The following is a 24,256-nucleotide window of genomic DNA, read 5'->3' on the forward strand; positions in this document are numbered from 1 at the left end:
ACAGAGGACACAAAATACTAGAGAGTTGATAAAAGAATGTGAAAAATAAAAACTTAACATACTAACAATTCCAAAGATAACCAAATAAAACATTCCAAACAAACTCCCAAATCACTGTGCCATAGCTTAAAACAATTTTGAAAAAAGGTATCACTTTATAATACTAACCTAAAAAAAGCTTTATTTTTTCTTTGTTGCATCTATACATAATTTTTGACACAGTTGTGATCATAGTGTTAATACAATGATTTGTTTTCATAATGAAATATTAAGCTATATACAGAATACTATAGAAAGCATAGTACCAGTACTTTGGGAAGATTTTTTAAACACTGGTATTCAAATGGAGAAACCCTCAGCTATCTGGAATGATTCATTGCTTGTAAGTTCTAGTTTGCTAAAGCTTTACTGTATTAAATCTTTCTTAGAATATTTGAAAACATTTCCGGTATAATTCTCTTCATATTCTTATATTTCTTTGAAATATTTTAATATTCTCAGAATCTTCCTCCTACTTAGCACTGAGTCAAAAAATGAAAGAATAGTGGTGTAAGAGTAAAAGTTCCTTATCTCTAAAGTTTTTCCTTAAGCCAGTCACCTTTGTATACTATGAAACAGCAGAAGAAACAGGTCACAACTCAATATCCAAAGTACTGTATCTAAAGCAATATTTAAATGTGGGAGCAAATACAATATGGTAAACAATCCACTGATGATGCACAGTGTATCTGAAAGGCAAAAGACCAACCATGTTACAAAAGGATTGTTGGAGTTTATGAGTTGTACAACGGAAGCTGGAGGACATAAGCACTATTCAAACACTGTGTAACAAGCCTAATAAATCCCCCTACCCAAACCCTGAATAAGTAGCACTGATTCTCTGGTTTAGAAGCTGGGGCCACTTTTAATTTATAACATAAAAGTGTCACTAACTAAATTTAAGTAGCTAAGGAAAGAATCTAAGACTGTCATATCCCTCAACAGAACAGTTTAAGGTTCTAAATATATTATTTTGTCACTGCCTACACATGTCCAAATATTTCACCGGCATTTATGTATTTTGTTTATTTTCTGACTTGCCTCAATAACACAATTTTAAACAGAGGGATTCTTAGAATAGGACAGCAGTTCCCCTGAAACTTCAAACAGAAGTTTCTCTCTTATTCGTTACTCTGTCCCCAGTGCCTAGCACAGTACCTGACATACACAGTAATTAGTTAATAAATATTCTCAGAGCTGGGATAATTTTGTTGCTGGTAGAATTATACTGTCAAAATTAATGTTTTTGGAATGCTTTCTGATAGGTAGCCCTACCATGTAGAATAACTCTACCTGTAAAGACTGCTTTGGTTATTAAAACAACAAACTAAAAAATGTTTCCAGATAAGCCAAATGTATATGCTATCCTTAATTCACGGTACCATAAGTAACAACAAAGCATGAAGGACATTTTAGCACTATCAAAACCAATAAAAGAAAACAGGCCAGGTGTGGTGGCTCATGTCTGTAATCCCAGCACTTTGGGAGGTCAAAGTGGGAGGATCGCTTGAGCCCAGTAGTTTGAGACCAGCCTGGGCAACAGACCCCATCTCTACAAAAAATAAAAAAACTCAACCAAACAAACAAAGATTAGCTTAGCTGGGCGTGATGGTGCATGCCTGTAGTCCCAGCTACTTGGGAGGCTGAGGTGGGAGGATTGCCTGAGCCCAGGAGGTCGAGGCTACAGTGAGCCGTGATGGCACCACTGCACTCCAGCATGGGTAACAAGTGAGACCCTGTGTAAAAACAAAAAATTAATAATAAAATAAAACAGTAAAAAAAAAAAAATCAGTAGATGTCTCTTTTTTTCTTACAGTACAAAGGAAACACTTGATACTGCTAAAGTAAACAATATTTTTGGTAAACATGTCTTTGTGTTTCAAAATGGGAATCTAGACCTTAATACTTAGAATGAGAAATGTCACTACAAAGAAAATGACTCAGGAGAAAAATGTTACTGTATGCTTCTCCCACTCAGGTTTTTTAAAAAAGCTAGCTTTAAGCTTTAAGTTAGGCAAACATACGAGACAAATCAAGTGAACTAGTTCTATATGAACTTCTTTATACAGGGCACTTCTTGGAAAGTAATTTTTGTTATGATTTCAAACTTACAGTGTACCATTTCTAATATAAGATATTCTTTTACATAACTACAGTACGGTTATCACAATAAAAAATAATATTGATATACCATGATATATAAATAAAATATATTCATGTAGTCCATATTCAAATTTATCAGCTATCCCAATAATGTATTTTTCTTCAATCTAGGATTCAGTCCGGGACTGTCTTAGTCTGTTTGTGATGCTATAATTGGATAATTTATAAAGGACAAACATTCATTTCTCACAGTTCTGGAGGGTGGAAAATCCAAGATCAAAATGCTGGCGCCTGGTATGAGCTTCTTGCTGTGTTCTCATATGGAAGAACGTACAAGTGTGAGAGACAGTGAACCCACTCTTGCAAATCCTTTTCATACCAGCATTAACCCATTCATGAGGGCAGAGCCCTCATGACTTAAACACCCCCCAAAAAGCCTCACCTCCCAACACTGATGCATTGAGGATTAAGCTTCTTACACGTGAATTCCAGGGGATACTTCAGGTCATGTCAAGGATGCACATATTGCATTTAATTTTCACATCTCTCTATTCTCTTTTAATCTGCAACCGTTTTTTAGCCTTTTCTACATTTCTTAACCTTTACAATTTTGAAGAGTACATCTCTATTTTGTAGAATGCCCACAAAGCACTTTTTAAAACCAGCATCTACTTAAAAGTGAACATTAAAAAAAAGTTACATTTTAAGAAAAATATATTCAGGTAGATTTTGGTTATATGAGTAGAATGGTAAGAATTACATATAGAAAAAAATAAGAAGAAAAAATAAAAATCACATTAACCACACAAGTCATTAATGGAAATCACAAAGTTAAAATAATGGTAACTTCTTATGTATATATTAAAAAATGATGCCTACATATAGACATAGATACAATGAATGTTATCAATATACAATAATATAAATGAGACATAAAGGAGAGAGGGCCAATTATGCACCACTAGTTAGCAAGGTACTAATGAAAGACAAACTGGGGGTTAGGCAACTTGAATTCCAATTCTGGCAACAAAGCGCTCTGAGCAGGTCTCACGTCACTTTGAAGCTGTTTCTTTATATAAAATGAAGATACCTATATAGATGTATGGTTTGAAAATCTAGCTGACCATTAGAATCATGTGGGAAATTAAAAGAATATATACATATATATGAGCTGAGTTCCTCTCCAGACTTTCTGAATCAATTTCTGGGGTAAAGTCTTTTTTACAAATGTTCCCTAGAATGAATCTTATGATCATACCAGTGTAGAATTTTTCTACAAACAAAATTTTATGTAGAAACCCAATATACAACACAGGTAAGGACATGGCAGCTTTTGCTAATGTGGGATTGAGACCACCTCCTAAGTTCTGCTTGCTGATTTATAACCCATGATAGCTTCTCATTTAACTCTGTGAGTCAGTTTGCAAACTGGTCCAGAGTAGAGGATCACTAACACGTCTCCCAGTTCCAGTATCTGGGTCTTTTATATCTAAACAGCAAAATATTTCTTTCAGAGTGCAAACCATCATAATTTATTAGTTTTGAACTCTCAAGCAATTCACTTAAACTTCTGTCTGTTTCCTCATCTTACAGTACGAACAAAGAATTCTAATCTCCAGTTACATGAAGGATTAAATGGGATATCCAAGCAAAGTACTCAGCAGCGACCCTAGCACAGGACTTAGACACAGGTACTCAATAACACGAGTGACTCTCTTCTCCACCCCTCTCTCCTGCTCACTCTCTAATAAAAAATAATGGTGTCAAAAATATAACTGATAAAGTATGTGAAGACAGAAGATCAGTTTTAAAAAGGTCATGATTTAGTAACAAAAAGTAGTCATGATTTAGTAACAAAAAGTAAAGAGTGATTGTAATTCTCTTCCTACACACGTTATAAGAATAAGTTCTTTTTTTAGTACTAGATATATCAAAAGATATATAAAAACCATGGATTCAATTATGTGATTGGCATACAAAGGGCTATAAGAATTTGGCCTCATGGTAATACCTCCTGAATTATTCAGTTCCATTTTTATGCAGTATGGCATATGATTTTAATAAATGTATTTTTTAAAAGACAACAAAAACCCAGACTCAATGATTATGCAAATTAAATGACATTAAGAAAAATTCTTAAGTATTAGAAACCTTCACGTTTATTTAATAGTGCTCTCAACACATATATTCAAGTGGAGCACACCACCTATAAGTCAAATGAGCCCTACTGTACTACAGATATATCATTTAATAGACTTTAGGTAAGGTTATTTTTTTAAAAAAGATGAAAACATTCAGGTAAAAAAAACAAAACCTTTCAAAATCTTTATGTTATACATTTTAAGTGTATCATTTGAGAACTCGCACTACATGATAAATTTGTGTTCTAAAGATTTCTATTACTAATGGCTACTAATTACCTTTCTCATCCCAATCTGGGTTTTAGGTCTTATTCAACTAAGCCAATTTCAACAAGGAATATGATCTATAAATGTCTTTAAAAACAGGTGACTTGAGATTCTAGTGAGGTGCTTGAGTTTCTTTCTTACTATTAATATTTAAAAGAGGCTTAAAGAAATGGATGATGTATCTTTAAGGGAAATTCATACATGTTTTTAACAAGAAAATTTTTTAAAAGCTCATACTTATAAATATGGAGTAGAATACTAAGATCAAATGGTATAACCATTGTGTTCAGCTTTGTGGCTTCATAGTTATATTTTATAATTCAGCAGAAAACGACTTGATTTGTTATCTTGGAATGTGTAATACTGAAGGTAAAATTTCTGAAAAATACTTAATACTGCTGAAAAGTTTTAAAAAATAGAGCAACGAGCTTTCTGATTACCACTAGCCTGAACAATTTTGTTCTGTCTGACAAATTCTTTAACCTCTGATATGTTCATTAGTAAAACACCAACTAATTGAATCCATCGACATGAAAAACAACAGGCTGAAATGTGAAGTGCATACATCATGCTGAAGGATTTTGTCTCAGCCACGGAGGTAATAGTCAGAGAGGTCAGGTCAAAGAGGGTTAAACCCAGCCAGGATATAGCCAAAGAAATACATCAAACGCTGATTTTAAAAGGGCAATTAATCTTGGAAAGAAATGCTTCCTGGGGAATGAGATCTCAATCTTAAGAGCATACTACATGATGTAGCAGTAAAAATGAACATATACAAGCTTACAGGGCTTTTATCCTATGATCACAAACAGAAGGAGAGTGCTGTTTATCAGAAAAATACAAACCCATTTAAAAATACTTACATTAACTTCTTCCGGATCCATACTCACTTAGCAGTACAGGTCTTAATGAACATGCAATATCCCAGTATATACCAAATACCAGATACACCAAATATCTCTTTCCATGTATACATTTTATATCTTTATTATTTCTGTCCAAAATATTTTCAGAGCTTTGACTCTTAACATTTTAAACAATTTAAAAACATGTCCATATTAATTCTTTCATTGACTTTTGCTTATAATCTTTGTATTTCTTAGTAAGGAGGACATAAACTACAATTTAAATTATATAAAAAATCCCGTATGATCAGTTGTAATTATAAAAAACAAAGTGTATTAAATTAAGTGATTGTAAGGCCATTTTAAAACTGATTAAAAGCTTCCTGACAATAAGATAAAAATGTGGTAAAAGTTAAAAAATTAAACCTTGTTCATTAATAAATACATAAATAAACTTTGAAAACAATATTATTTTATCTGCTTTCATAAAATGACCCAGTAACTCTAGTTGGGTGTAATAGGGTCCATTAATATTTGTCAAGTATGAACTGTAGAATAGCTCAACTTAATTGCTTTATTTAAAATATAGACAATAATTGTACTGTTTACATATGGTCAGAATGAAGCCCCATAGTACCTGTTTCAATGAAAAGATGACTTGTTTTTAATGGTCTGCATATACTATTATTTTGGTAAGAGAATTTTGTTTTCTAGTGCTAAAGATGAAATAGTTGTGCAAGTGTGAGTTTCTCATTTTGGGGACAGTCAGGTTAATTCATTTAACTTCTTGAGATTAAGATAACAATAATTCAGAAGGAGAAACCAGAAGCATCTTCTGTCAGGTCCAGTAATCTCATCATTTCCAGTAGTGGAGAATGAAAATAATCAGCACTATTTCTTTGATTTTAGAAAAAACATATGTAATGGACTTAGGAATTAAGAGATTCTCTATCACTAGAATTCGTCAATGTTGCCCATGTGCTGAGACAACATGCAGAGACGGAGGGAGAGGGAAGCAATCAAAGCAAAGAATTTGATTCATTTAATCTTAGAATTTAATAGTATAATGATAAATTAAGAAAAGAAAATATATTGTAATTAGTAAATTTAAACTGAGCCTAACAGATATTTAAACATGCTTATGAGGGCTACATTTGAAGAACTTTTGGAATTCCCACTGTGAATGACACTGTATCATTTCTTCCATAAAATATGTACACAATAAGGAATACAAGCAGAGAGTACTAGGCTAAGACTGAAAGGAGAGGCTCCCATTATAGCCAAGTGACCCCACCCCATATGTCAGGCTTACAGTATCTCCACAAAGTTACAAATGGACTTTCCATGGTCACTTATGAAGAGATTAAACACCAAATATATGTACAATTTGCTCTTTATGGTTTTCTTCAATGTGAAAACTACCAGCAACTATCTATTACAGTCTAGTTTTGGACCTTTTGCCTTAAAGACGTTTAAAATATTTTAACAAGTATATGATCAGTCAATCTGGCTGCAGGAAATGCAGTGACTATGAAGATGCCTTAGTAAAACAAGCTTATTTCTTCCATACCAGAGACACACTTCAGGCACTTCTAATCATGTCCAGAAGTTAACTTCTAAGAAAGTAGAAATCAATGTCTCTTGCCATAACTTGAGTTATTTTATTTACATAAGCAGTTACAATATTGATTTACATTTAGAGCATTATATATTTATAACTTCTATGTGTAAGCTGAACATCATCTACTTGTCTATGCATAGTGGAATTAACAACAAACAACAAAAAGAAAAACAAATGTGCTTCTTTATCACTTTCCTTTGTAAATTTCTTATGAGTACAGTTCTTTTACTTGTGAAAAATGCTAAAAAAAAAACCCTCTAAGAAACAAAAACAGATTCAAATGTAAAGTCTCGAAAAATACAAAAGACTATGAAGACTCACTTCAAAAAACTTCTGGTTCATTTAAACTCTGTATGCATGCTATAAGATGGTAACAGGAAGCCTCATTATTTTATAAAATAAGAAAACTGAATATTCATTAAAAAAAAAACTCTAAGTGATTGCCCAAATCAAATAGTGTGAAGGTACAGAGATACTAATTCCTTCTAATTCAAATTCTAAATGAGTATCTAAAGAATTACTGAAATTGTAAAACCTGCAATCTGATGAGTTTTGGGGATTGGAGTTTTTTTTATTCCTGTGGCATGAATTTGCAAACTGAAGTGCCTGTTCTTCCGGGGGCAGTGCCATCACACTGACAAATGTGATTATTGCTCAAATATTATCTCAAATCACGAGATACTAACCAGCTTCAACTTTGTCTAAATACTTAAAAGTATCTGCCTTATATGGTCAGCATGAGATTTATATGTTTCTTTTTCTAATTGCTTTATGTCTGAAAAAAATTTATCTTGTCAGCTAATTCACTTTACTAACATAATCTAATCATATAGGGCAAAGGAGAAAAAAAATGTGAATATACCATCTTTTCTTCTTTTTTTTTTTTTTTTTTTTTTTTTTTTTTTGAGATGGAGTTTCACTCTTGGTGCCTAGGCTAGAGTGCAATGGCGCATTCCAGGTCACTGCAACCTCTGGCTCCCAGGTTCAACCAATTCTCCTGCCTCAGCCTCCCAAGTGGCTGGGATTACAGGCATGCACCACCACGCCCGGCTAATTTTGTACTTTTAGTAGAGACGAGGTTTCACCATGTTGGTCAGGCTGGTGTCTAACTCCTGACCTCAGGTGATCCACCCGCCTAGCTTACCATGTTGTTATACATTACATTAGAAGACTGGGAAATAAAGTATAATTGGGAAAAGCTTATAGGTGTTTTTGTATTCTCCAAGGTAAAAAATAAATGTTCTTGATATGTTATTTTTAATGAACAAAGAAAAAAATATTTCACTTCAGGTCTGGTACAGGAGCTTAGATCTCTGAGTCATTTTAACTACAGCTGAAACCACAAAAACAATTTACCTGAGCTCACCTTTGGTCATTTCCTGTTACCTCCAACTTGACTAATTCCCTTAGCCATTTACAAAAAAAGAAAGGAACACACAAAAGAGCTCATCGTTAGTTACTCCACAAGCAGCAGCTCATCATTAGTTACTCCACAAGAACAATGACCTAAAGCACGTATTCATAAATACTAGTACATTCGACTTTCATATGATGAAATCAGACAAAATTCTTTCATCACTGAATCACTTGTAGGGAGTAGAAGACAATGGTGCCACATAACTTTTATGAAGTACTTTCTCTTTTCATCATGTGATGATAGCAAGTTCTTATCCATACACACCCAATCTTAAAGTCTTTCGCTTTCAACTTAAGTTGAGTGCAGGTGTGTCAAAATGCTTCATGTTTGACATGTCTGTCAATACTACAGGTGAACTGAACCAGGAAGTAAACAGTTTTTTACTGAAACAGTGACTCGATGTTTTGGATACTCTACATAGATTTTTAAATGACAATTTTTTTTTAATATGTAATAAAAAGAAGAAGCAAAGATAAAAGTTTTTCTAAAGAAAAGATACTGGTGTTAGAGATGTGGCTTCCTCCTGGAATGAAAGATACCGTCAAAAATACCTGAAAAGAATAGGCATTATCTATGTCACTTCAATGAAGTGTGTGTTCCGCAGTCAAGAGAAGCATTTGACAGTTTGCATGGGGAGAAGTCTGTCACACAGATGTACTCACCTACAGCACATGAAATCACCTAAAAGGAAGGTTTGTGGATTAGGTTGTGTGGCTGCGCTGCCTCACTGCTCCCCTCTTAAAAAAAAAAAAAAAAAAAAAAAAAAAAAAAACACACACACACAAAAAAAAACCACACGGGAAGTCACACTGTGTATCCCCTTGAAAAGGATGTACATGTAGAGCAGCCTAGAAATTTAAGAGAACAAAGAATCTCTTTTAAAAGAACAGCTTCACAAATTTGTGTGCCTTTCTTGTGTAGGGTCACGTTAATCTTGTCTTGTAACCTGGGTATAAGAGCAGAATAAAGGTGTATTCTGAGAGTGTCAGTTCAAAGCACTTGAATGCTTTTCATTTACATGTCTGATGTTCATAACCACCATTTAAAAAATTCAACAAGAGTGGTCAGGATTACATATGGGAACACTAAAATAACAAAACAAACAAAATAAAAACAGTAGACACTCAGGTTCCTAAGATCATATCAGAAATATTATAGAGAGAAGAGCATGTAGGCAAATTAGATACTAAACACAAACTGAAGACTAAGATTTGTGAAAATAAAATAAAATAGTTAGGAAAAAGCAAGTATTTCAGAATGTTATTTTAAACTAAACCAAAAAGTTAAAAAGAAAGAAAGAAAACAAAAACAAATCGCAGCATAGTAAAGTGGAAAAACCAACAGACCACCAGGAGATGGAGACCTGTGTTCTAAACCTAGTTCTGCAATTAAGTGGTTAAGAGACCTTTGGCAAAATCATGCAAAAATTAAGAGAGTGAACTTTGGGAGGCCAAGGTGGGTGAATCACTTGAGACCAGGAGTTCAAGACCAGCCTGACCAACATGGTGAAACCCCGTCTCTACCAAATATACAAAAATTAGCCAGGCATGGTGGCACATGCCTGTAATCCCAGCTACTTGCGTGACTGAAGCACAAGACTGCTCCTGGGAGGCAGGGGTTGCAGTGAGCTCAGATGGCATCACTGCACTCCAGCCTGGGCAACAGAGTGAGAATCTGTCTCAAGAAAAAAAAAAAAAAAAAGTAACTTGAAAGTTATACAGTTATACAATTCTTTAAAGAAGTCAAATACCCAACTAATTTCTTCCCACCCAACTAATTTCTTCCCACTCTAGGCATTCCTTAACCACACCCACAAACTAGAAATTGGCAACCATGAAATAAAAATGAATTGAACTAATGAATTCATTAACAAAATAAACAATATAAAATTTCAAGTAAGCCCTCTTTCCTGGATTAAAAAGCAACTGTTAACTTTAGTTTTTACACATAAAACACAAATGTATCAAGGGAGACCCCCTTATATAAACTTGGGACTAGCAAATATGGATCATTTTGTGACTGTGACAATTGTGCTGCTGTTAGGGGACAGATCATTACAGAACACATTCCTTCCAAAGTTTTGGGTTTCATTGCAGTGTTCTCATTCTATAGTCAGGGATGTTATAAAAAAGTAAATTTAAAACGACATATTTTAAAAAGTAGATTGTCAAAAAAACATCTAGGAAAAGTGCAATAAGGTAGTCATTTGAGGCTGGGTGCAGTAGCTCATGCCTGTAATCCCAGTACTTTGTGAAGCTAAAGTGGGAGTATCACTTGAGTGAGAAATGTAAGACCAGCCTGGGCAACACAGTGAGACCCCGCCTTTTGTTTTTAAAAAGGGTAGTTATTCGAATATTAAACTCTGGCTTAAATTTCATTTACTCCTAATTGATAAAATCATTTGTTATAGTGTGGTTGCTTGTCCCCGCCAAACCTCATGTTGAAATTTTATCCCCAAAGTTGGAAATGGGGCCTAATGGGAGGTATTTGGGTCGGGGTGGGGGGGCGGGGGTGGATCCCTCATGAATAGATTAATGCCCTCCCTGAGTGTGGAGGAGTGAGTTCTCACTGCCTTAGTTCCCACAAGAGCTGGTTATTATAAAAAGCCTGGCACCACCCTGCTCTCTCTGGCTTCCTCTCTCACCATGTGACCACCACACACACCAACTTCCCTTCAGCTTCCACCATGAGTAGAAGCAGCCTGAGGGTCTCATGAGATGCCCAATCTCCAGGCAGCAGAGCTGTGAGTTAAATAAACCTTTTGTCTTTATAAGTTACCCAGCCTCAGGTATTTCTTTATAGCAACACAAACAGACTAAGACAGCATCTAGTTTTTAATGTTCTTTAAAGCACTACTACAAAGTACTCAAAAAGGGAAAAAAACACAATACAGAGAAATGAGTAACTGAAAGCCAATGCTGCCATGGACAGGTAAGAGGTTTATGGAGTTTATCTCTATCAGCAATAAAAACGATTAACCTCTTAATTATACTTCAAATGAAAATAACTCATCTATATTCCAAAATCCTCAAAAACACAGAAAAAGATAATTAAATAGATCAAAAACAAACACCCTTATAACACAGAGAAAATTAACTAAAAAAGTAAGCTTATTCTTGAATTTCTGGAATTTCTCAGAAGTTATGAGTTACTTAGTCAAAATTTCTGTAGCCTGAGTTCAAAAATAAAAAGTTTACTTAACTATCTCTAAAGATATACAGGAAAATGGCAACACAGGTTGTCTCTAGAAAGGGGAACTAGGTTAGAGTTTGGTGAACAGGAGTTAGGAAAGAGACTTTTTACTAAATTCCTTTATATATGCTTTGATTTTTAAAATATGTAAATGTATTGCCTATAAGAAAAGAAGTTTTAATTATTTAACTGAACACAATCCATTAAAAAAACTTGATAGACAGGAATTCACCAAAATTAAATGCTTTTATCCTTCAAAAGAAAATGAAGACAAGGCTGGGCATGGTAGCTCACACTTGTAATCCCAGCACTTTGGGAAGCTGAGGCGGGTGAATCCCCTGTGGTCAGGAGTTCAGACCAGTCTAGCCAACATAGTGAAACCCTGTCTCTACTAAAAACACAAAAATTAGCCGGGCATGGTGGCAAGCACCTGTAATCCCAGCTACTAGGGAGGCTGAGTCAGGAGAATCACTTGAACCCGGAGGTGGAGTTTGCAGTTAGCCTAGATTGCACCACTGCACTCCAACCTGGGTGACAGAGCGAGACCCTGTCTGGGAAAAAAAAAAAAGAGAGAGAGAGAAAGAGAGAAAGAAAATGAAGGCAAGTCACAGACTAGGAGAAAATATCTGCGAATTGTATATCTGATAAAGAACTTGTATCCAGAATATATAAATAATGCTCAAAACTGAGTAATAAGGAAACAATCCATGAAAAAAAAAACAAGGATTTGAATAGACACTTCATCAAAGAGATCTACAAATTCTAATAAGCACATGAAAACATGTTCAATACCATTAGTCATTAGAAAAATGAGAATTAAAATCATCATGAGATACCACTAGGATGGCAATACATGTAAGCGAGAATGTGGAGAAACTGGAATCCTTATACACTGCTGGTGAGACTGTGAAATGGTACAGCCACTTTGGGAAAGCTCAGTAGTTTCTTTTAAAATAAAAAATAAACTTACTATATGACCCTGTCATTCCACTCCTAGGAAGCTACCCAAGAAAAATGAAAACAAATGTCCACAGAAAGACCCATATTTGAATGTTCCTAGCAGCTCTGTTTATAAAGGTGAAAGGCTGGAAACAGTCCAAACACCCATCAGCTGGTACAGGAAGAACCAAAATGTGATGTATCTACCCAATGGAGTATTATTCACCAATCAAACTATGGACACTTGCTTCAATATGGATGCAACTCAAATACATAATGTTAAGTGGAAAAAAACAGTTGCAAAAGACTATATGTTGTATTATTCAATTTATGTGAAATATAATAGGCAAATTAGAGACAGAAAACAGACCAGTGGTTGTTTACAGCTGGCAGTGGAGCAGAGATTAGCTACAAGTAAGTACAAGGAGATGGAAATGTTCTAAAAACCAAACTGTCGTGATGGTTGCACAACTCTATAAATTTACTAACAAATCATTAATTATAAAAAAATTATTTAACTAAAACTCTTATTGAAAGCTAAAATTACACAGTAGTAAAGATGGATTAGGAGTCTAAGATAGTATTATAATCAACTTAATCTTAATTGCTCCATGATTTAATGATCATAAATAATATGTTTCATGGTAATGATAGAAAGAATTCAGTAACTGGATTGTTTGGCAAACATTTACCCTAGCACTAGAGATACATGGATGTGTGTAAGACATCATCAGAAACCTATACTATAAAGGCTAGTAAAGTTCAAGGAAGACTTTATAAAATGTATTTATAACCTCTTAAATCCTGTTCAGTTTTAATAATTTTGGGTAGTAGTCAGTGGTCTCTTCCTTCAATCCCTTCTGGTATTGGTTGTGACAGTATTATTTTAGGTGCCCTTCCCCTTCCTATTGAACCTCTGGTTCATCTTTTTTTTTTTTTGAGACGGAGCCTCTGTTCATTTTTAAAGCATTACATACATGTAGGAATGCTAGTATAAGCAAGCGTACTTGATTAAGGAAAATCGCAATATTCTCAGGCTGAATGACACATATTTTGGGCTCCATAGTCTTTGCTTAGTCATTTAGGCTGGAATACCACAACATTACCGCCAAACCCACTATTTCTAATTCTACTACTTAGGCAAACTATTTCCTTAGATGCAACATGCTTCATGAACTGTGTGGTATATGTCATGCAAGTAATCCTGCATTCCTCCAATTCAGAATACATTCATAAGAAACAAGCATTATCTGTTCAAGTATTACCTTCATATACACTAATGCATTACCTCTTTCCTTCATGGATTTAAAGTTTTTTTAAAAAAATTTCTATTATATAATAAACACAACTCTATGCAATTTTTTTTTTTTTTTTTTTTTTGAGACAGAGTCTTGCTCTGTCACCCAGGCTGGAGTGCAGTGGCGCGATCTCGGCTCACTGCAAGCTACACCTTGCGGGTTCAGGTCATTCTCCTGCCTCAGCCTCCCAAGTAGCTGGAACTACAGGCACCTGCCACCACGCCCGGCTAATTTTTTTTTTTGTATTTTTTAGTAGAGACGGGTTTCACCATGTTAGCCAGGATGGTCTCGATCTCCTGACCTCGTGATCCACCCGCCTTGGCCTCCCAAAGTGCTGGGATTACAGGTGTGAGCCACCACACCCGGCCAACTCCATGCAATTTTTATGTCAATACAGTAATATGCCACTGAAAATTTCCCCTATAGTTTAGTAACCATTAATAGGGCTGAGATTCAAGAGCACCAGGACATTTTACACACACACACACACACACATACACACACACACACACACACACACAATGTGGTCACTTGGTATTCATGAAGGATTGGTTCAAGGATCCCTGAGGATACCAAAATCCACCCATGCTCAAGTCGCTTATATAGAATGGCATAATATTTGCATATAACCTATGCACATGTGTGCTTTAAATCATTTATCGCTAGATTACTTGTAATATTTAATGCAATGTAAATCTATATAAATACTTGTGCTGTATTGTTAGGGAACAATAACAAGAAAAAAGTCTGTTTATCTTCAGTACAGACATAATCATCCATTTTCTTTCCCAAATATTTTTTATCTGCTGTGGGCATGATGGGGAGCCCATGGATATGAAGGGCCAATGTGTATGTATTATACACATATGTATATCTCAAGTATTCGTGTGTGTGTGTGTGTGTGTGTGTGTGTGTGTGTGTGTGTGTCTCAACAGTGGTCTCTATCAGTTAATGGATTATGGGCACTGTTTTATTGTTTTCTGTATTTTCTTGGTGTTCTTTATGTTGTAATAAAGAAAAACAGAATTCAGAAATTTAAAAATTTGTCCCTTGCCTGCAGGAAAACAGCCTTAACCTAAGTTACAAAATTAGCGCCATGAAACAGGTCAAGTTTTTGAACGAACTTGTAGATTGTCAAAGCCTAAAAGAAAAAGGTTAACTAAAAAAGAAAAAGTAGAAAGTAGTAGAAAATTCAAATAAACTACTTATCCATTATTCAGTATTATCAACTTTCAAATATCAAAAATAAGAAATTTATTTTTACCATTTCTGACTTCTTTAAAGTTAATAAACAAAATGTAAGATTAAAAGTAGTATTTATCAGAAGTGGATCCATAAATTAAAAACCAGAGTACCAGAGATATACTAAGAGGGTGATTTAAAAACTGTATTTTATTTTGCCAGAGTCAAGTCATCATTTTGTTAGTCAATAATTTACAAAATAATATATTAAATATTAAGTGCTTCTGTTTGAAAAGACTTTTCGCTATAAGATATGCAAATATCTTCCTGAAATAACCTGTTGTTTATAAATGTGGAATGCTTATTTTACTTCAGTAACAGAAAATGAAAGAAATGTTTTAATGCTGCTGATTGTATTACCTTCAGGATCAACAGCAGAAGGACAAACTTCTTTGAGGAGATCTCCTAGTGTGTGCAACTGTCCATCTGCAGCCACAGGACGAAACAGCTTCTGAATGAAAGGTCTTTCAGTCGTTGTCTATTTGAAAAATGAAAAAATAATTCAAGCAATGAAGTCTTTGTTGCTGCCAATTACAAATCTATATATCATAAACTTTATGTTGGCATTAGGTGCCTTTTGATATGGTGTTAGCAGAATTACACAACATCACAGATGTGGTATCACTGTGAAAAATGTTTAACATGATAAATTCAGGTAAATCTAATTCTGAGGAAACAGACAAATCCAAAGTTGGGTGGGACATTCTAAAGATAATTGGCTGGGACCCTTCAAAAACTTAAAGACATTAAAAAGCAAACAACACAAAAAGATACCAACAAAAGCATTTTTTCTCAGTATCTCTAAAAGAGACTAACAAAGCAAATACAAAACATAAACCCTGGCTGAATACTGAATTGAAGAAGGACATTTTTTAGAAATCCAACTATGAAACACAGTTTTGGGATAAACGGGGAAATACAGAATGGACAACTGATAATATTATTGAGTTAATGTCAAATTTCTTAGGTACAATAAGCACAATCCTTATTTTTAAGAAATTCATTGTTCGAGTGTTTAGGAAAGAAGTGCCATGATATCCAAAACTTTATCTTCTTTTTCTTTTTTTGGAGACAGAGTCTCGCTCTGTCACCCCGGCTGGAGTGCAGTGGCGCGATCTCAACTCACTGCAACCTCTGCTTTCCAGGTTCAAGTGATTCTCATGGCTCATGCTCCCAAGTAGCTGGGACTACAGGGAGTAGGGACTACACCATGTCCAGCTAACTTTTTGTATTTTTACTAGAGATGCGGTTTCACCATGTTGCTCAGGCTGGTCTCAAACTCCTGAGCTCGGGCAATCTGCCGGCCTCGGCCTCCCAGAGTGCTAGGATTACAGGCATGAGACAACCGCTCCTGGCCCCAAAACTTAACCATCTAATGGTTGAGAAAGAGAGAGACAGAGAATATGTGTGTGTGTGTGTGTGTGTGTGTGTGTGTGTGTGTGTGTGTGCGCGCGCGCGTGCGTGAAGACAAAGCAAAAATAAAAAAATATTAACTAATGGTGAATCTAGGTAGAGGGTGTATGATTTTAGTAGTTTCATTATTTCAACTTTTGGATAGGTTTCACAATTTCCAAAATAGCAGATCCAGCCATTTCATCTGACAAAAACTGTTAGTAGCACTATACCATAATTTATTGTTAATAATCTCATTGCTTTACTCTTAAAATTGTTTCATTTACTAAATTTCCTTAGTGATGATGGAGGCTTTATCATGACAGAGTACAGAGGCTCTGAAATCAGCCAGTGTCTATGAAGAGCACCATTGTTTGCAAGATCTATGATCTTGCACCCAGTTTCCTCTATCTGTTAATTTGGGACATTCCATATCTCTTGAGTTTGTTGTGGAAATAAATGAGCAACTTTGCCAACCACAGAGTAAATAAACAAATGTTAAAGAGAATAAAAGCATTTTTACCTCCCCTCTCCCTCTTAACTGTTATTTCACTTTAAGATGGTAAATTTTAAGCTTTCTGAGACGAAAAATCATTAAAACTTAACAAGAACAGAGAAATGCTATACATATTTTTTGTTTGCTTGTGTTTTGAGACAAAGGTTTCACTCTGTCACCCAGGCTGAACTGCAGTGGTGCAACCCCCAAGTTGCAATCCTCCACCTAAGCCTCCAGAGTAGCTGGGACTACAGGTGTGAGCCACCATGCTCAGCTAATTTTTTTATTTCTTGTAGAGGGGGGTCTCACTATGTTGCCCAGGCTGCCTCATATTTTATAAGAATATGATTTCAAACACTTAGGCATTAGAGATAAGTTTTTGTTTTTGTCTTTTAATGACAGAGGATACCTCAACATATTTGACACAACTGTTAGAGATTTGGTTTAAAAAGAAATAGACATGGATGTAGCTGGAAACTATCATTCTCAGCAAACTAACACAGGAACAGAAAACCAAACACCTCATGTTCTCACTCATAACTAGGAGCTGAACAATGAGAACACACAGACACAGGCAGGGGAACATGACACACCAAGGCCTGTCAGGGAGTAGGGGGCTAGGGGAGGGATAGCATTAGGAGAAATACCTAATGTAGATGAGGGGCTGATGGGTGCAGCAAACCACCATGGCACATGTATATCTATGTAACAAACCTGCACATTCTGCACATGTATCCCAAAACTTAAAGTATAATACAAAATGAAAAAATAAATAGAAAAAATAAACATGTAAGCATGTGAGCTGCCTTTCCTAATTCTATGCTTATGTATTCACTGAATACATAGTATTTTAAAATAGTACTCCAATAATATATTTGAGTGTTTGTGACAAGTATGAAAATAAATTGTAATTTTTAAAAAATCTTGAAAATATGCACTGAATACGATTCAATTCACTTCACTATTTGAACTCTTTAGGGATTATTTTTAAAAATATGATTGATATCCTTTGATATGTTTTGGCTCTGTGTCCCCAACCAAATCTCATCTCAAATTGTAATCCCCACCCATCTAGGGAGGGACCTGTAATCCCCGTGTGTCCAGGGAGGGAGGTGATTGGGTCACAGGGGTGGTTTTCCTCATGTTGTTCTCGTGATACTGAGTGAATTCTCATGAGATTTGATGGTTTTAAAAGTGGCAGTTTTTCCTGCACTCTCATCTCTCTTTCCTGCTGGCTTGTGAAGGTGCCTGCTTCCCTTTCTGCCATGATTTTAAGTTTCCTGAGGCCTCCACAAGCCATACGGAACTGTGAGTCAATTAAACCTTTTGCCTTTATAAATTATCTAGTCTCAGATATTTCTTTAAAGCAGAGTGAAAACGGACTAATACATCCTTTCATTTAAAAAGCCATACTTTCTCATACAAGTTGAAATCAAGAACAATATCATGCATAATCAAGTGATTAACTGTGTAAAGATAATAAGGTTGGGGAGTTCAGAGAAGAAAAGAAATGAATAGGGAACTGTAGTGATAATTTAAAATAGCCATCCCTCACTCAGGGTTTTTGATCTTCAGGCCATGAAGAAGCTTTTAATGCTTTTTAGCAAAGGAAGTAATGTTGGTGAAAGGCTTTTTCTGACGACTAATGGAAAGCAGTGCTGTGTATGGTGACTTGGTTATGAACCAAAATCAGAATGACTGGTGAGAGGCTGACTGAATACAGCAAGCTTATGTGAAGACAACTGGAGCTGGTGCAGTGGCAAAGGAAGAGAGCAGGACTGTACCCACAACTCAAAGAAAAAAGTCAGAAGGTACCTCCCACAGTACGACCTGAAAACAACAAAGTCAAAGGAATCTTTTCAAGAATTTGGAGCTCTCATTCATATCCTAATTAGTGTATGAAATGTGAGGTGGCTTTGCAATAATGAAATTACCTGGAGTATTTCTAACACAAAGAAATAATAAATGCTTGAGGTGGTGGATATACTCATTTGATCATTACACACTGCATGCTTATAGCAAAAGATTACATGTACCCCATAAATAATTGCAACTATTATGTATCCATAATAATTAAAACTAAAAAATTAAAAATTACCTGACAAAAATGCTAAACAGGAAAGGCCAACTAGTCTTGGTTACATATTAAAAAACAGAAATTCTTCTCTAACCTCACTATTGGAGAAATATCCTGTTGTTTTTATATATCTCTCTTTTTTTCCACCCTTTCCCAAATCTGAGCAAGTATTATAAAAGTATAACCTTCAACAATCTTTTATGATGAGGTATTTGCCTACTGGGGAGAAAGCCCCAGTGCTATTACATAGTGTAGCTAAACGCTGTAGAATGGTAACCAAGAAAACACTCAGCAAAGTGTTGTTTTTCATTTAATGAAAATCTTATTTTAAAAGACAAAAACTCAATATATCCCAACCAAAAATCTGATGAACATTTTCTGCTTAATATTTATTATACAGTGCCTTTAAAAACATAATATTCTTATTCTTAAAAATTTAGTGTGCTAGCAAATAGCAATTAAGTACCTAAGTCAATCAGGACTACAAAAAAATACTCAATTTGGGGAGGTAGTTACTTCTATCATCTGAATGCGTCCCTCCAAAATTCATGCTGAAACCTATTCCTCATCATGGCAGTATTAAGAGGTGCAGCCTTTGAGAGGTAATTAGGTCATGAGGGCAGAGTCCTCAAGAATGGGATCAATGCTCTTATAAAAGAGGCCCCAGGGAGCTTGTAAGGCTTTTGCCCCTTGTGCCATGCTGGGGGGGTGGGGGTGGGGGTGGGGGCGCAGCAACCGGTGCTAACTCTGAAGCAGAGAGCAGCCCTCACCAGACACTGAATCTGCTGAAGGCTTGATCTCCGACTTCCCAGCCTCCAAAACTGTGAGAAATAATTTTCTGTTGTTTATAAATTACCCCGTCTAGGCCAGGCGTGGTGGACCACCTGAGGTCAGTAGTTCAAGACCAGCCTGGCCAATATGGTGAAACCCCATCTCTACTAAAAATACAGAAAATTAGCTGAGCATAGTTGTGGGTGCCTGTAATCCCAGCTACTCAGGAGGCTGAGGCAGGAGAATCACTTGAACCCAGAAGGCAGAGGTTGCAGTGAGTCAAGATCATGCCATTGAACTCCAGCCTGGGCAACAAGAGGGAAACTGTCTCAAAAAAAAAAAAAAAATACCCACTCTAACATATTTTGTTATAGCAGCGCAAATGGACTAAGACAATTACCCTTAAAACAAAAGCTCCCATAGAGAGATCATGCATTCAAGTACAGAGGTTCTTAAGGGCAGTGGGAATGGAGGACATATTCCCGCAAACTTTTCAACAGTTCTCATTAGCCCTATGTTAGAGCTCTGCAAAGAAGACTAAATTATACTGAGAAATTTAAATCTCCACAAATAGGAATGCTGTAAACGTTGATTTAGTATATATAAAATTAGACAAGACTAACAATATCCAATGCAATCTAAATCTTAGGTTGACAGACAAGAAAGCCACTGCAAACAGGAATATACCACAATACCTGATCTTGCCACATATTCGTAAATATGCAAAGTATTTCAATAACTTCCAAGAAACAGTATTACTCTCATGAGAAATAACATGATGTAAGTCACCTTTGAAACGTCCTTGTTACTTTTTCAAATGTATGTTAGTCATTTCTTAACACCAAATGAAATGAAAAACTGAGGTGGTAATGGCTGGCTGCTCCCATCTCTCCTCTACTCATGCGCCTTCACCAATACAGCAATCACTTTTTTCTCATATGGGAAATTTACGGTGTTGATATAGCTCAGAGATATATTGAAGAAAAGCAGAAAAACGAAAAAGCAAACCTTATGTATTTTCTTAAATAGTTCAACTGTAAAACTTAGAGTTCTTATAATGTGTGTTATAGCTATATTGTAAATGGTGGCTCATGCCTGTAATCTCAGCACTTCAGGAGACCCAGGTGGGAGGAGAGCTTGAGCCCATGAGTTTGAGACTCAACCTGGGCAACACAGAGAGACCTCACCTCTTAAAAAGAAATTAAATGCAAAGAAAAAGTCTCTATTTCAAATATAGCCAGTAGAGCCAATAGGTTAACCAATATTAACATTAACATTGATAAAACAAGAAACGATGATTTACTATAAGCTGAAAATCAGACAATGTATGGACTTTAAGAGTAACAGGCACGATCATCACAAACTTAAATCAGGTTTGAGTCCTATGAGTTATATACAGTTACATGCTGCAACAAAACATGCCAGGCTATTGTTAAAGAGTATTAGATTTGGCTGGGGGTGGTGGCTCATGCCTGTAATTGCAGCACTTTGGGAGGCCGAGGCTGGAGGATCATGAGGTCAGGAGTCTGAGACCAGCCTGGCCAATATAGTGAAACCTGGTCTCTACTAAAAATACAAAAATTAGTCAGGCATGGTGGCATGCACCTGTAATCCCAGCTACTCAGGAGGCTGAGGCAGGAGAATCGCTTGAACCCAGGGGGCGGAGGTTGCAGTGAGCCAAAATCGCGCCACTGCACTCTAGCCTGGGCAACAGAGTGAGACCCTGTCTCAAAAAAAAAAAAAAGAGTATTAGATTCAAGTCTTGTTTCTGTTATTTATTATGGGACCATGGGCACAATTACCTATCTTTCCTGTACCTCAGTTTTTTCAACTGCAAAACAGGAATATATACATATGTGTATATATACATATGTGAATATATACATATGTGTATATATACATATGTGTATATATACATATGTGTTTACAGATATGCATATACATATACATATGTGTTTACAGATATGCATATACATATACATATGTGTTTACAGATATGCATATACATATACATATGTGTTTACAGATATGCATATACCTATACATATGTGTTTACAGATATGTATATGTATAAATGGAGATAATACTTACATTATAGAGTTTTTGAGATAATAAAATGAACAACACAATTCTGACACATAACAATTTATAACTTAAAACATACTACCACCAGGGCCACTAGTTTTAGAACACTGTAATGCATAGTCTAATTTAATACTATCCAAACTGTGTTGACTCAAGGTTTTATTTCCTTTTAGTTTCATTCATTTACTCTTCACTTGTTTGCAAGCTAAAAAGTCCAGAATTAGGAAATTCAGAAGTTTATGTTTTAATGTTTTTCTATATGGCAAGGGAAAAAAAAGGGCAAAGTCGTTTTAACACTACTTTCAAAATCAGCCTAGAACTGAACACTAAAGGCATGACCCATAAAAGGGAATACTGATAAATAGACTAATCAAAATTAAACAACAACAACCAACAGCAAAGCTTTTGCTCTGCAAAAGATCCTGTGAAGAGAATGAAAACATAAGCCACGGTCTCGGAGAAAATATTTGCAAACCATATTTCCGAGAAAGGTCTGTGTCTATAATATATAAGAACTCCCAAAATGCAACAGTTTTTAAAAAAAAGCAAATAATCCAATTAGAAAATGGGCAAAAGACATGAACAGACATGTTACCAAAGAGAATATATGGGTGGCAAATAAGCATATGAAAACATATCTCACACATCATTAGCTACTAAAGAAATGCAAATTAAAACCACAATGTAATATCACTACACACCTACCAAAATATCCAGAATAAAAATTAGTGGTAACACCAAATGCTGGTGAGCATGTGGAAAAATAGTCCTTCACACATTGATGGTACAAATGTAAAATAGTACAGTACCTCAGGAAAGGAGTATGGCAGTTTCTTACAAAACTAAACATGCGCTTACCATATGACCAAGTAATTATACTCTTGAATATTCCCAGAGAAATAAAAATGTCTTCTCTAAAAAACTTATACATGAACGTTCATAGCTGTTTTATTCGTAAGAGTCAAAAACAGTAAGCAATCCCAGGGCTACCCATTAAAACAGGTGAATGCTTATAAACTGACTGTAATAGGTCTGTCCCATGGAATACTACTCAGCAATAAAAAGGAACAAACTACTGATATATGCAACAACTTGGATAGACCTCAAGGGAATTACGTTATGTGAAAAAAGTCAATCTCAAAAGGTTACACACTGCATGACTCCACTGATATAACATTAGTGAAATGACAAAAATCTTAGAAATGGAAAACAAATTAGTAGTTGTCAGAGGTTAGAGAAGAAATGAAGTAAGGTAGGTGGCTGTGGCTATAAAAGGGTAGCCTAAGAGATCCTTGTGTTGAAACAGGACTATATTTTGAATATAGGGTGAATTTACATATGTGATAAAGATTGCATAGAACTAAATACACACACACAGTATATGTAAAACTAAGGAAATCTGAGTAAGGTTTGTGGATTATATTAATACAATTTCCTGGTTGTGATGCTGTACTATAATTATGCAAGATGTTAGAATTGGGGGAAACTAGATGAAGGGTATGTAGATCTTTCTGTATTATTTCTTACAATTGCATGTGAATCTGTAATTATCTCAAAATAAAAAATTTTTTCAAAATTTCAAAACAACTATTCTAGAGGTTTGTTAATCAAAGTGTGTTCTGAAGACCTGTAGCATTTGGTTATCACCTGGATCTTATTAAAATGCAGATTCTCAGGCCACATATTGGAATTCCTGAACTGGAATCCGCATTTTAACAAGACTTCCAAGTGATTCATGTTTCAAGTTTGAGAAGCACTGGTCTACAACACTGACTTTTAACCTTTCAACCTACTCTAACACATTTGAAGGCCGTAACAAAATTCACATCAATAACAGTTGCTCGGTTGGACAGTGACTCTCAACACAAATGAGTGAGGAAAGGTGGGGACTCAAGACTCAGGTAGCAGGAAAAGCCCCTTAGGTGATTCTGATGAAATGTTTTCTCTATCCTGGCTGAAAAACCCAGAACGCAAGTCAATTAAGGCTCAAAACAAAAGTAATGTTTCTAATACTGGAGATCTTTAAAAGGCAGATAATATGTACTATAACAGAGCAAAAGTAATTATTACAATGTATAAATCTTATAAGAAACACATCAGAATTAAAATCAAGTACATAATGAAAATCCTCTAAAAAGTATGAAAATGAATGTAGTCTAAATAGCTACTAATAATGGCAGTTATATGAGAAATGCTCTAGAGTCTTTTACTCTTCATACTTCCTAGTCACAAACATCTATTTCCAAAACTGACCCTTCGTATTTCAAATAATTTATGGCCTGGTACAGTAATAAGAGCATGATATTTAAAGCCAGTCAGTAGACACATATT

At 35.3% G+C, this 24,256-nt stretch overlaps 1 protein-coding gene across 3 annotated transcripts in view; it reads right to left on the minus strand.

Moving 5' to 3' along the window:
- ATG5 (autophagy related 5) overlaps positions 1-24,256 on the minus strand; it is a 140,025-nt gene that overhangs the window by 2,614 nt on the left and 113,155 nt on the right. For all 3 annotated transcript variants that reach the window (XM_012506153.2, XM_003278910.3, XM_030809519.1), the window contains one exon: positions 15,465-15,582. In XM_012506153.2, coding sequence (XP_012361607.1) covers positions 15,465-15,582 — 118 coding nt within the window. The remainder of the gene's footprint in view (positions 1-15,464; positions 15,583-24,256) is intronic.

This window comes from Nomascus leucogenys, chromosome 3 (assembly GCF_006542625.1).
Source record: "Nomascus leucogenys isolate Asia chromosome 3, Asia_NLE_v1, whole genome shotgun sequence".
Classification (NCBI taxonomy): domain Eukaryota; kingdom Metazoa; phylum Chordata; class Mammalia; order Primates; family Hylobatidae; genus Nomascus; species Nomascus leucogenys.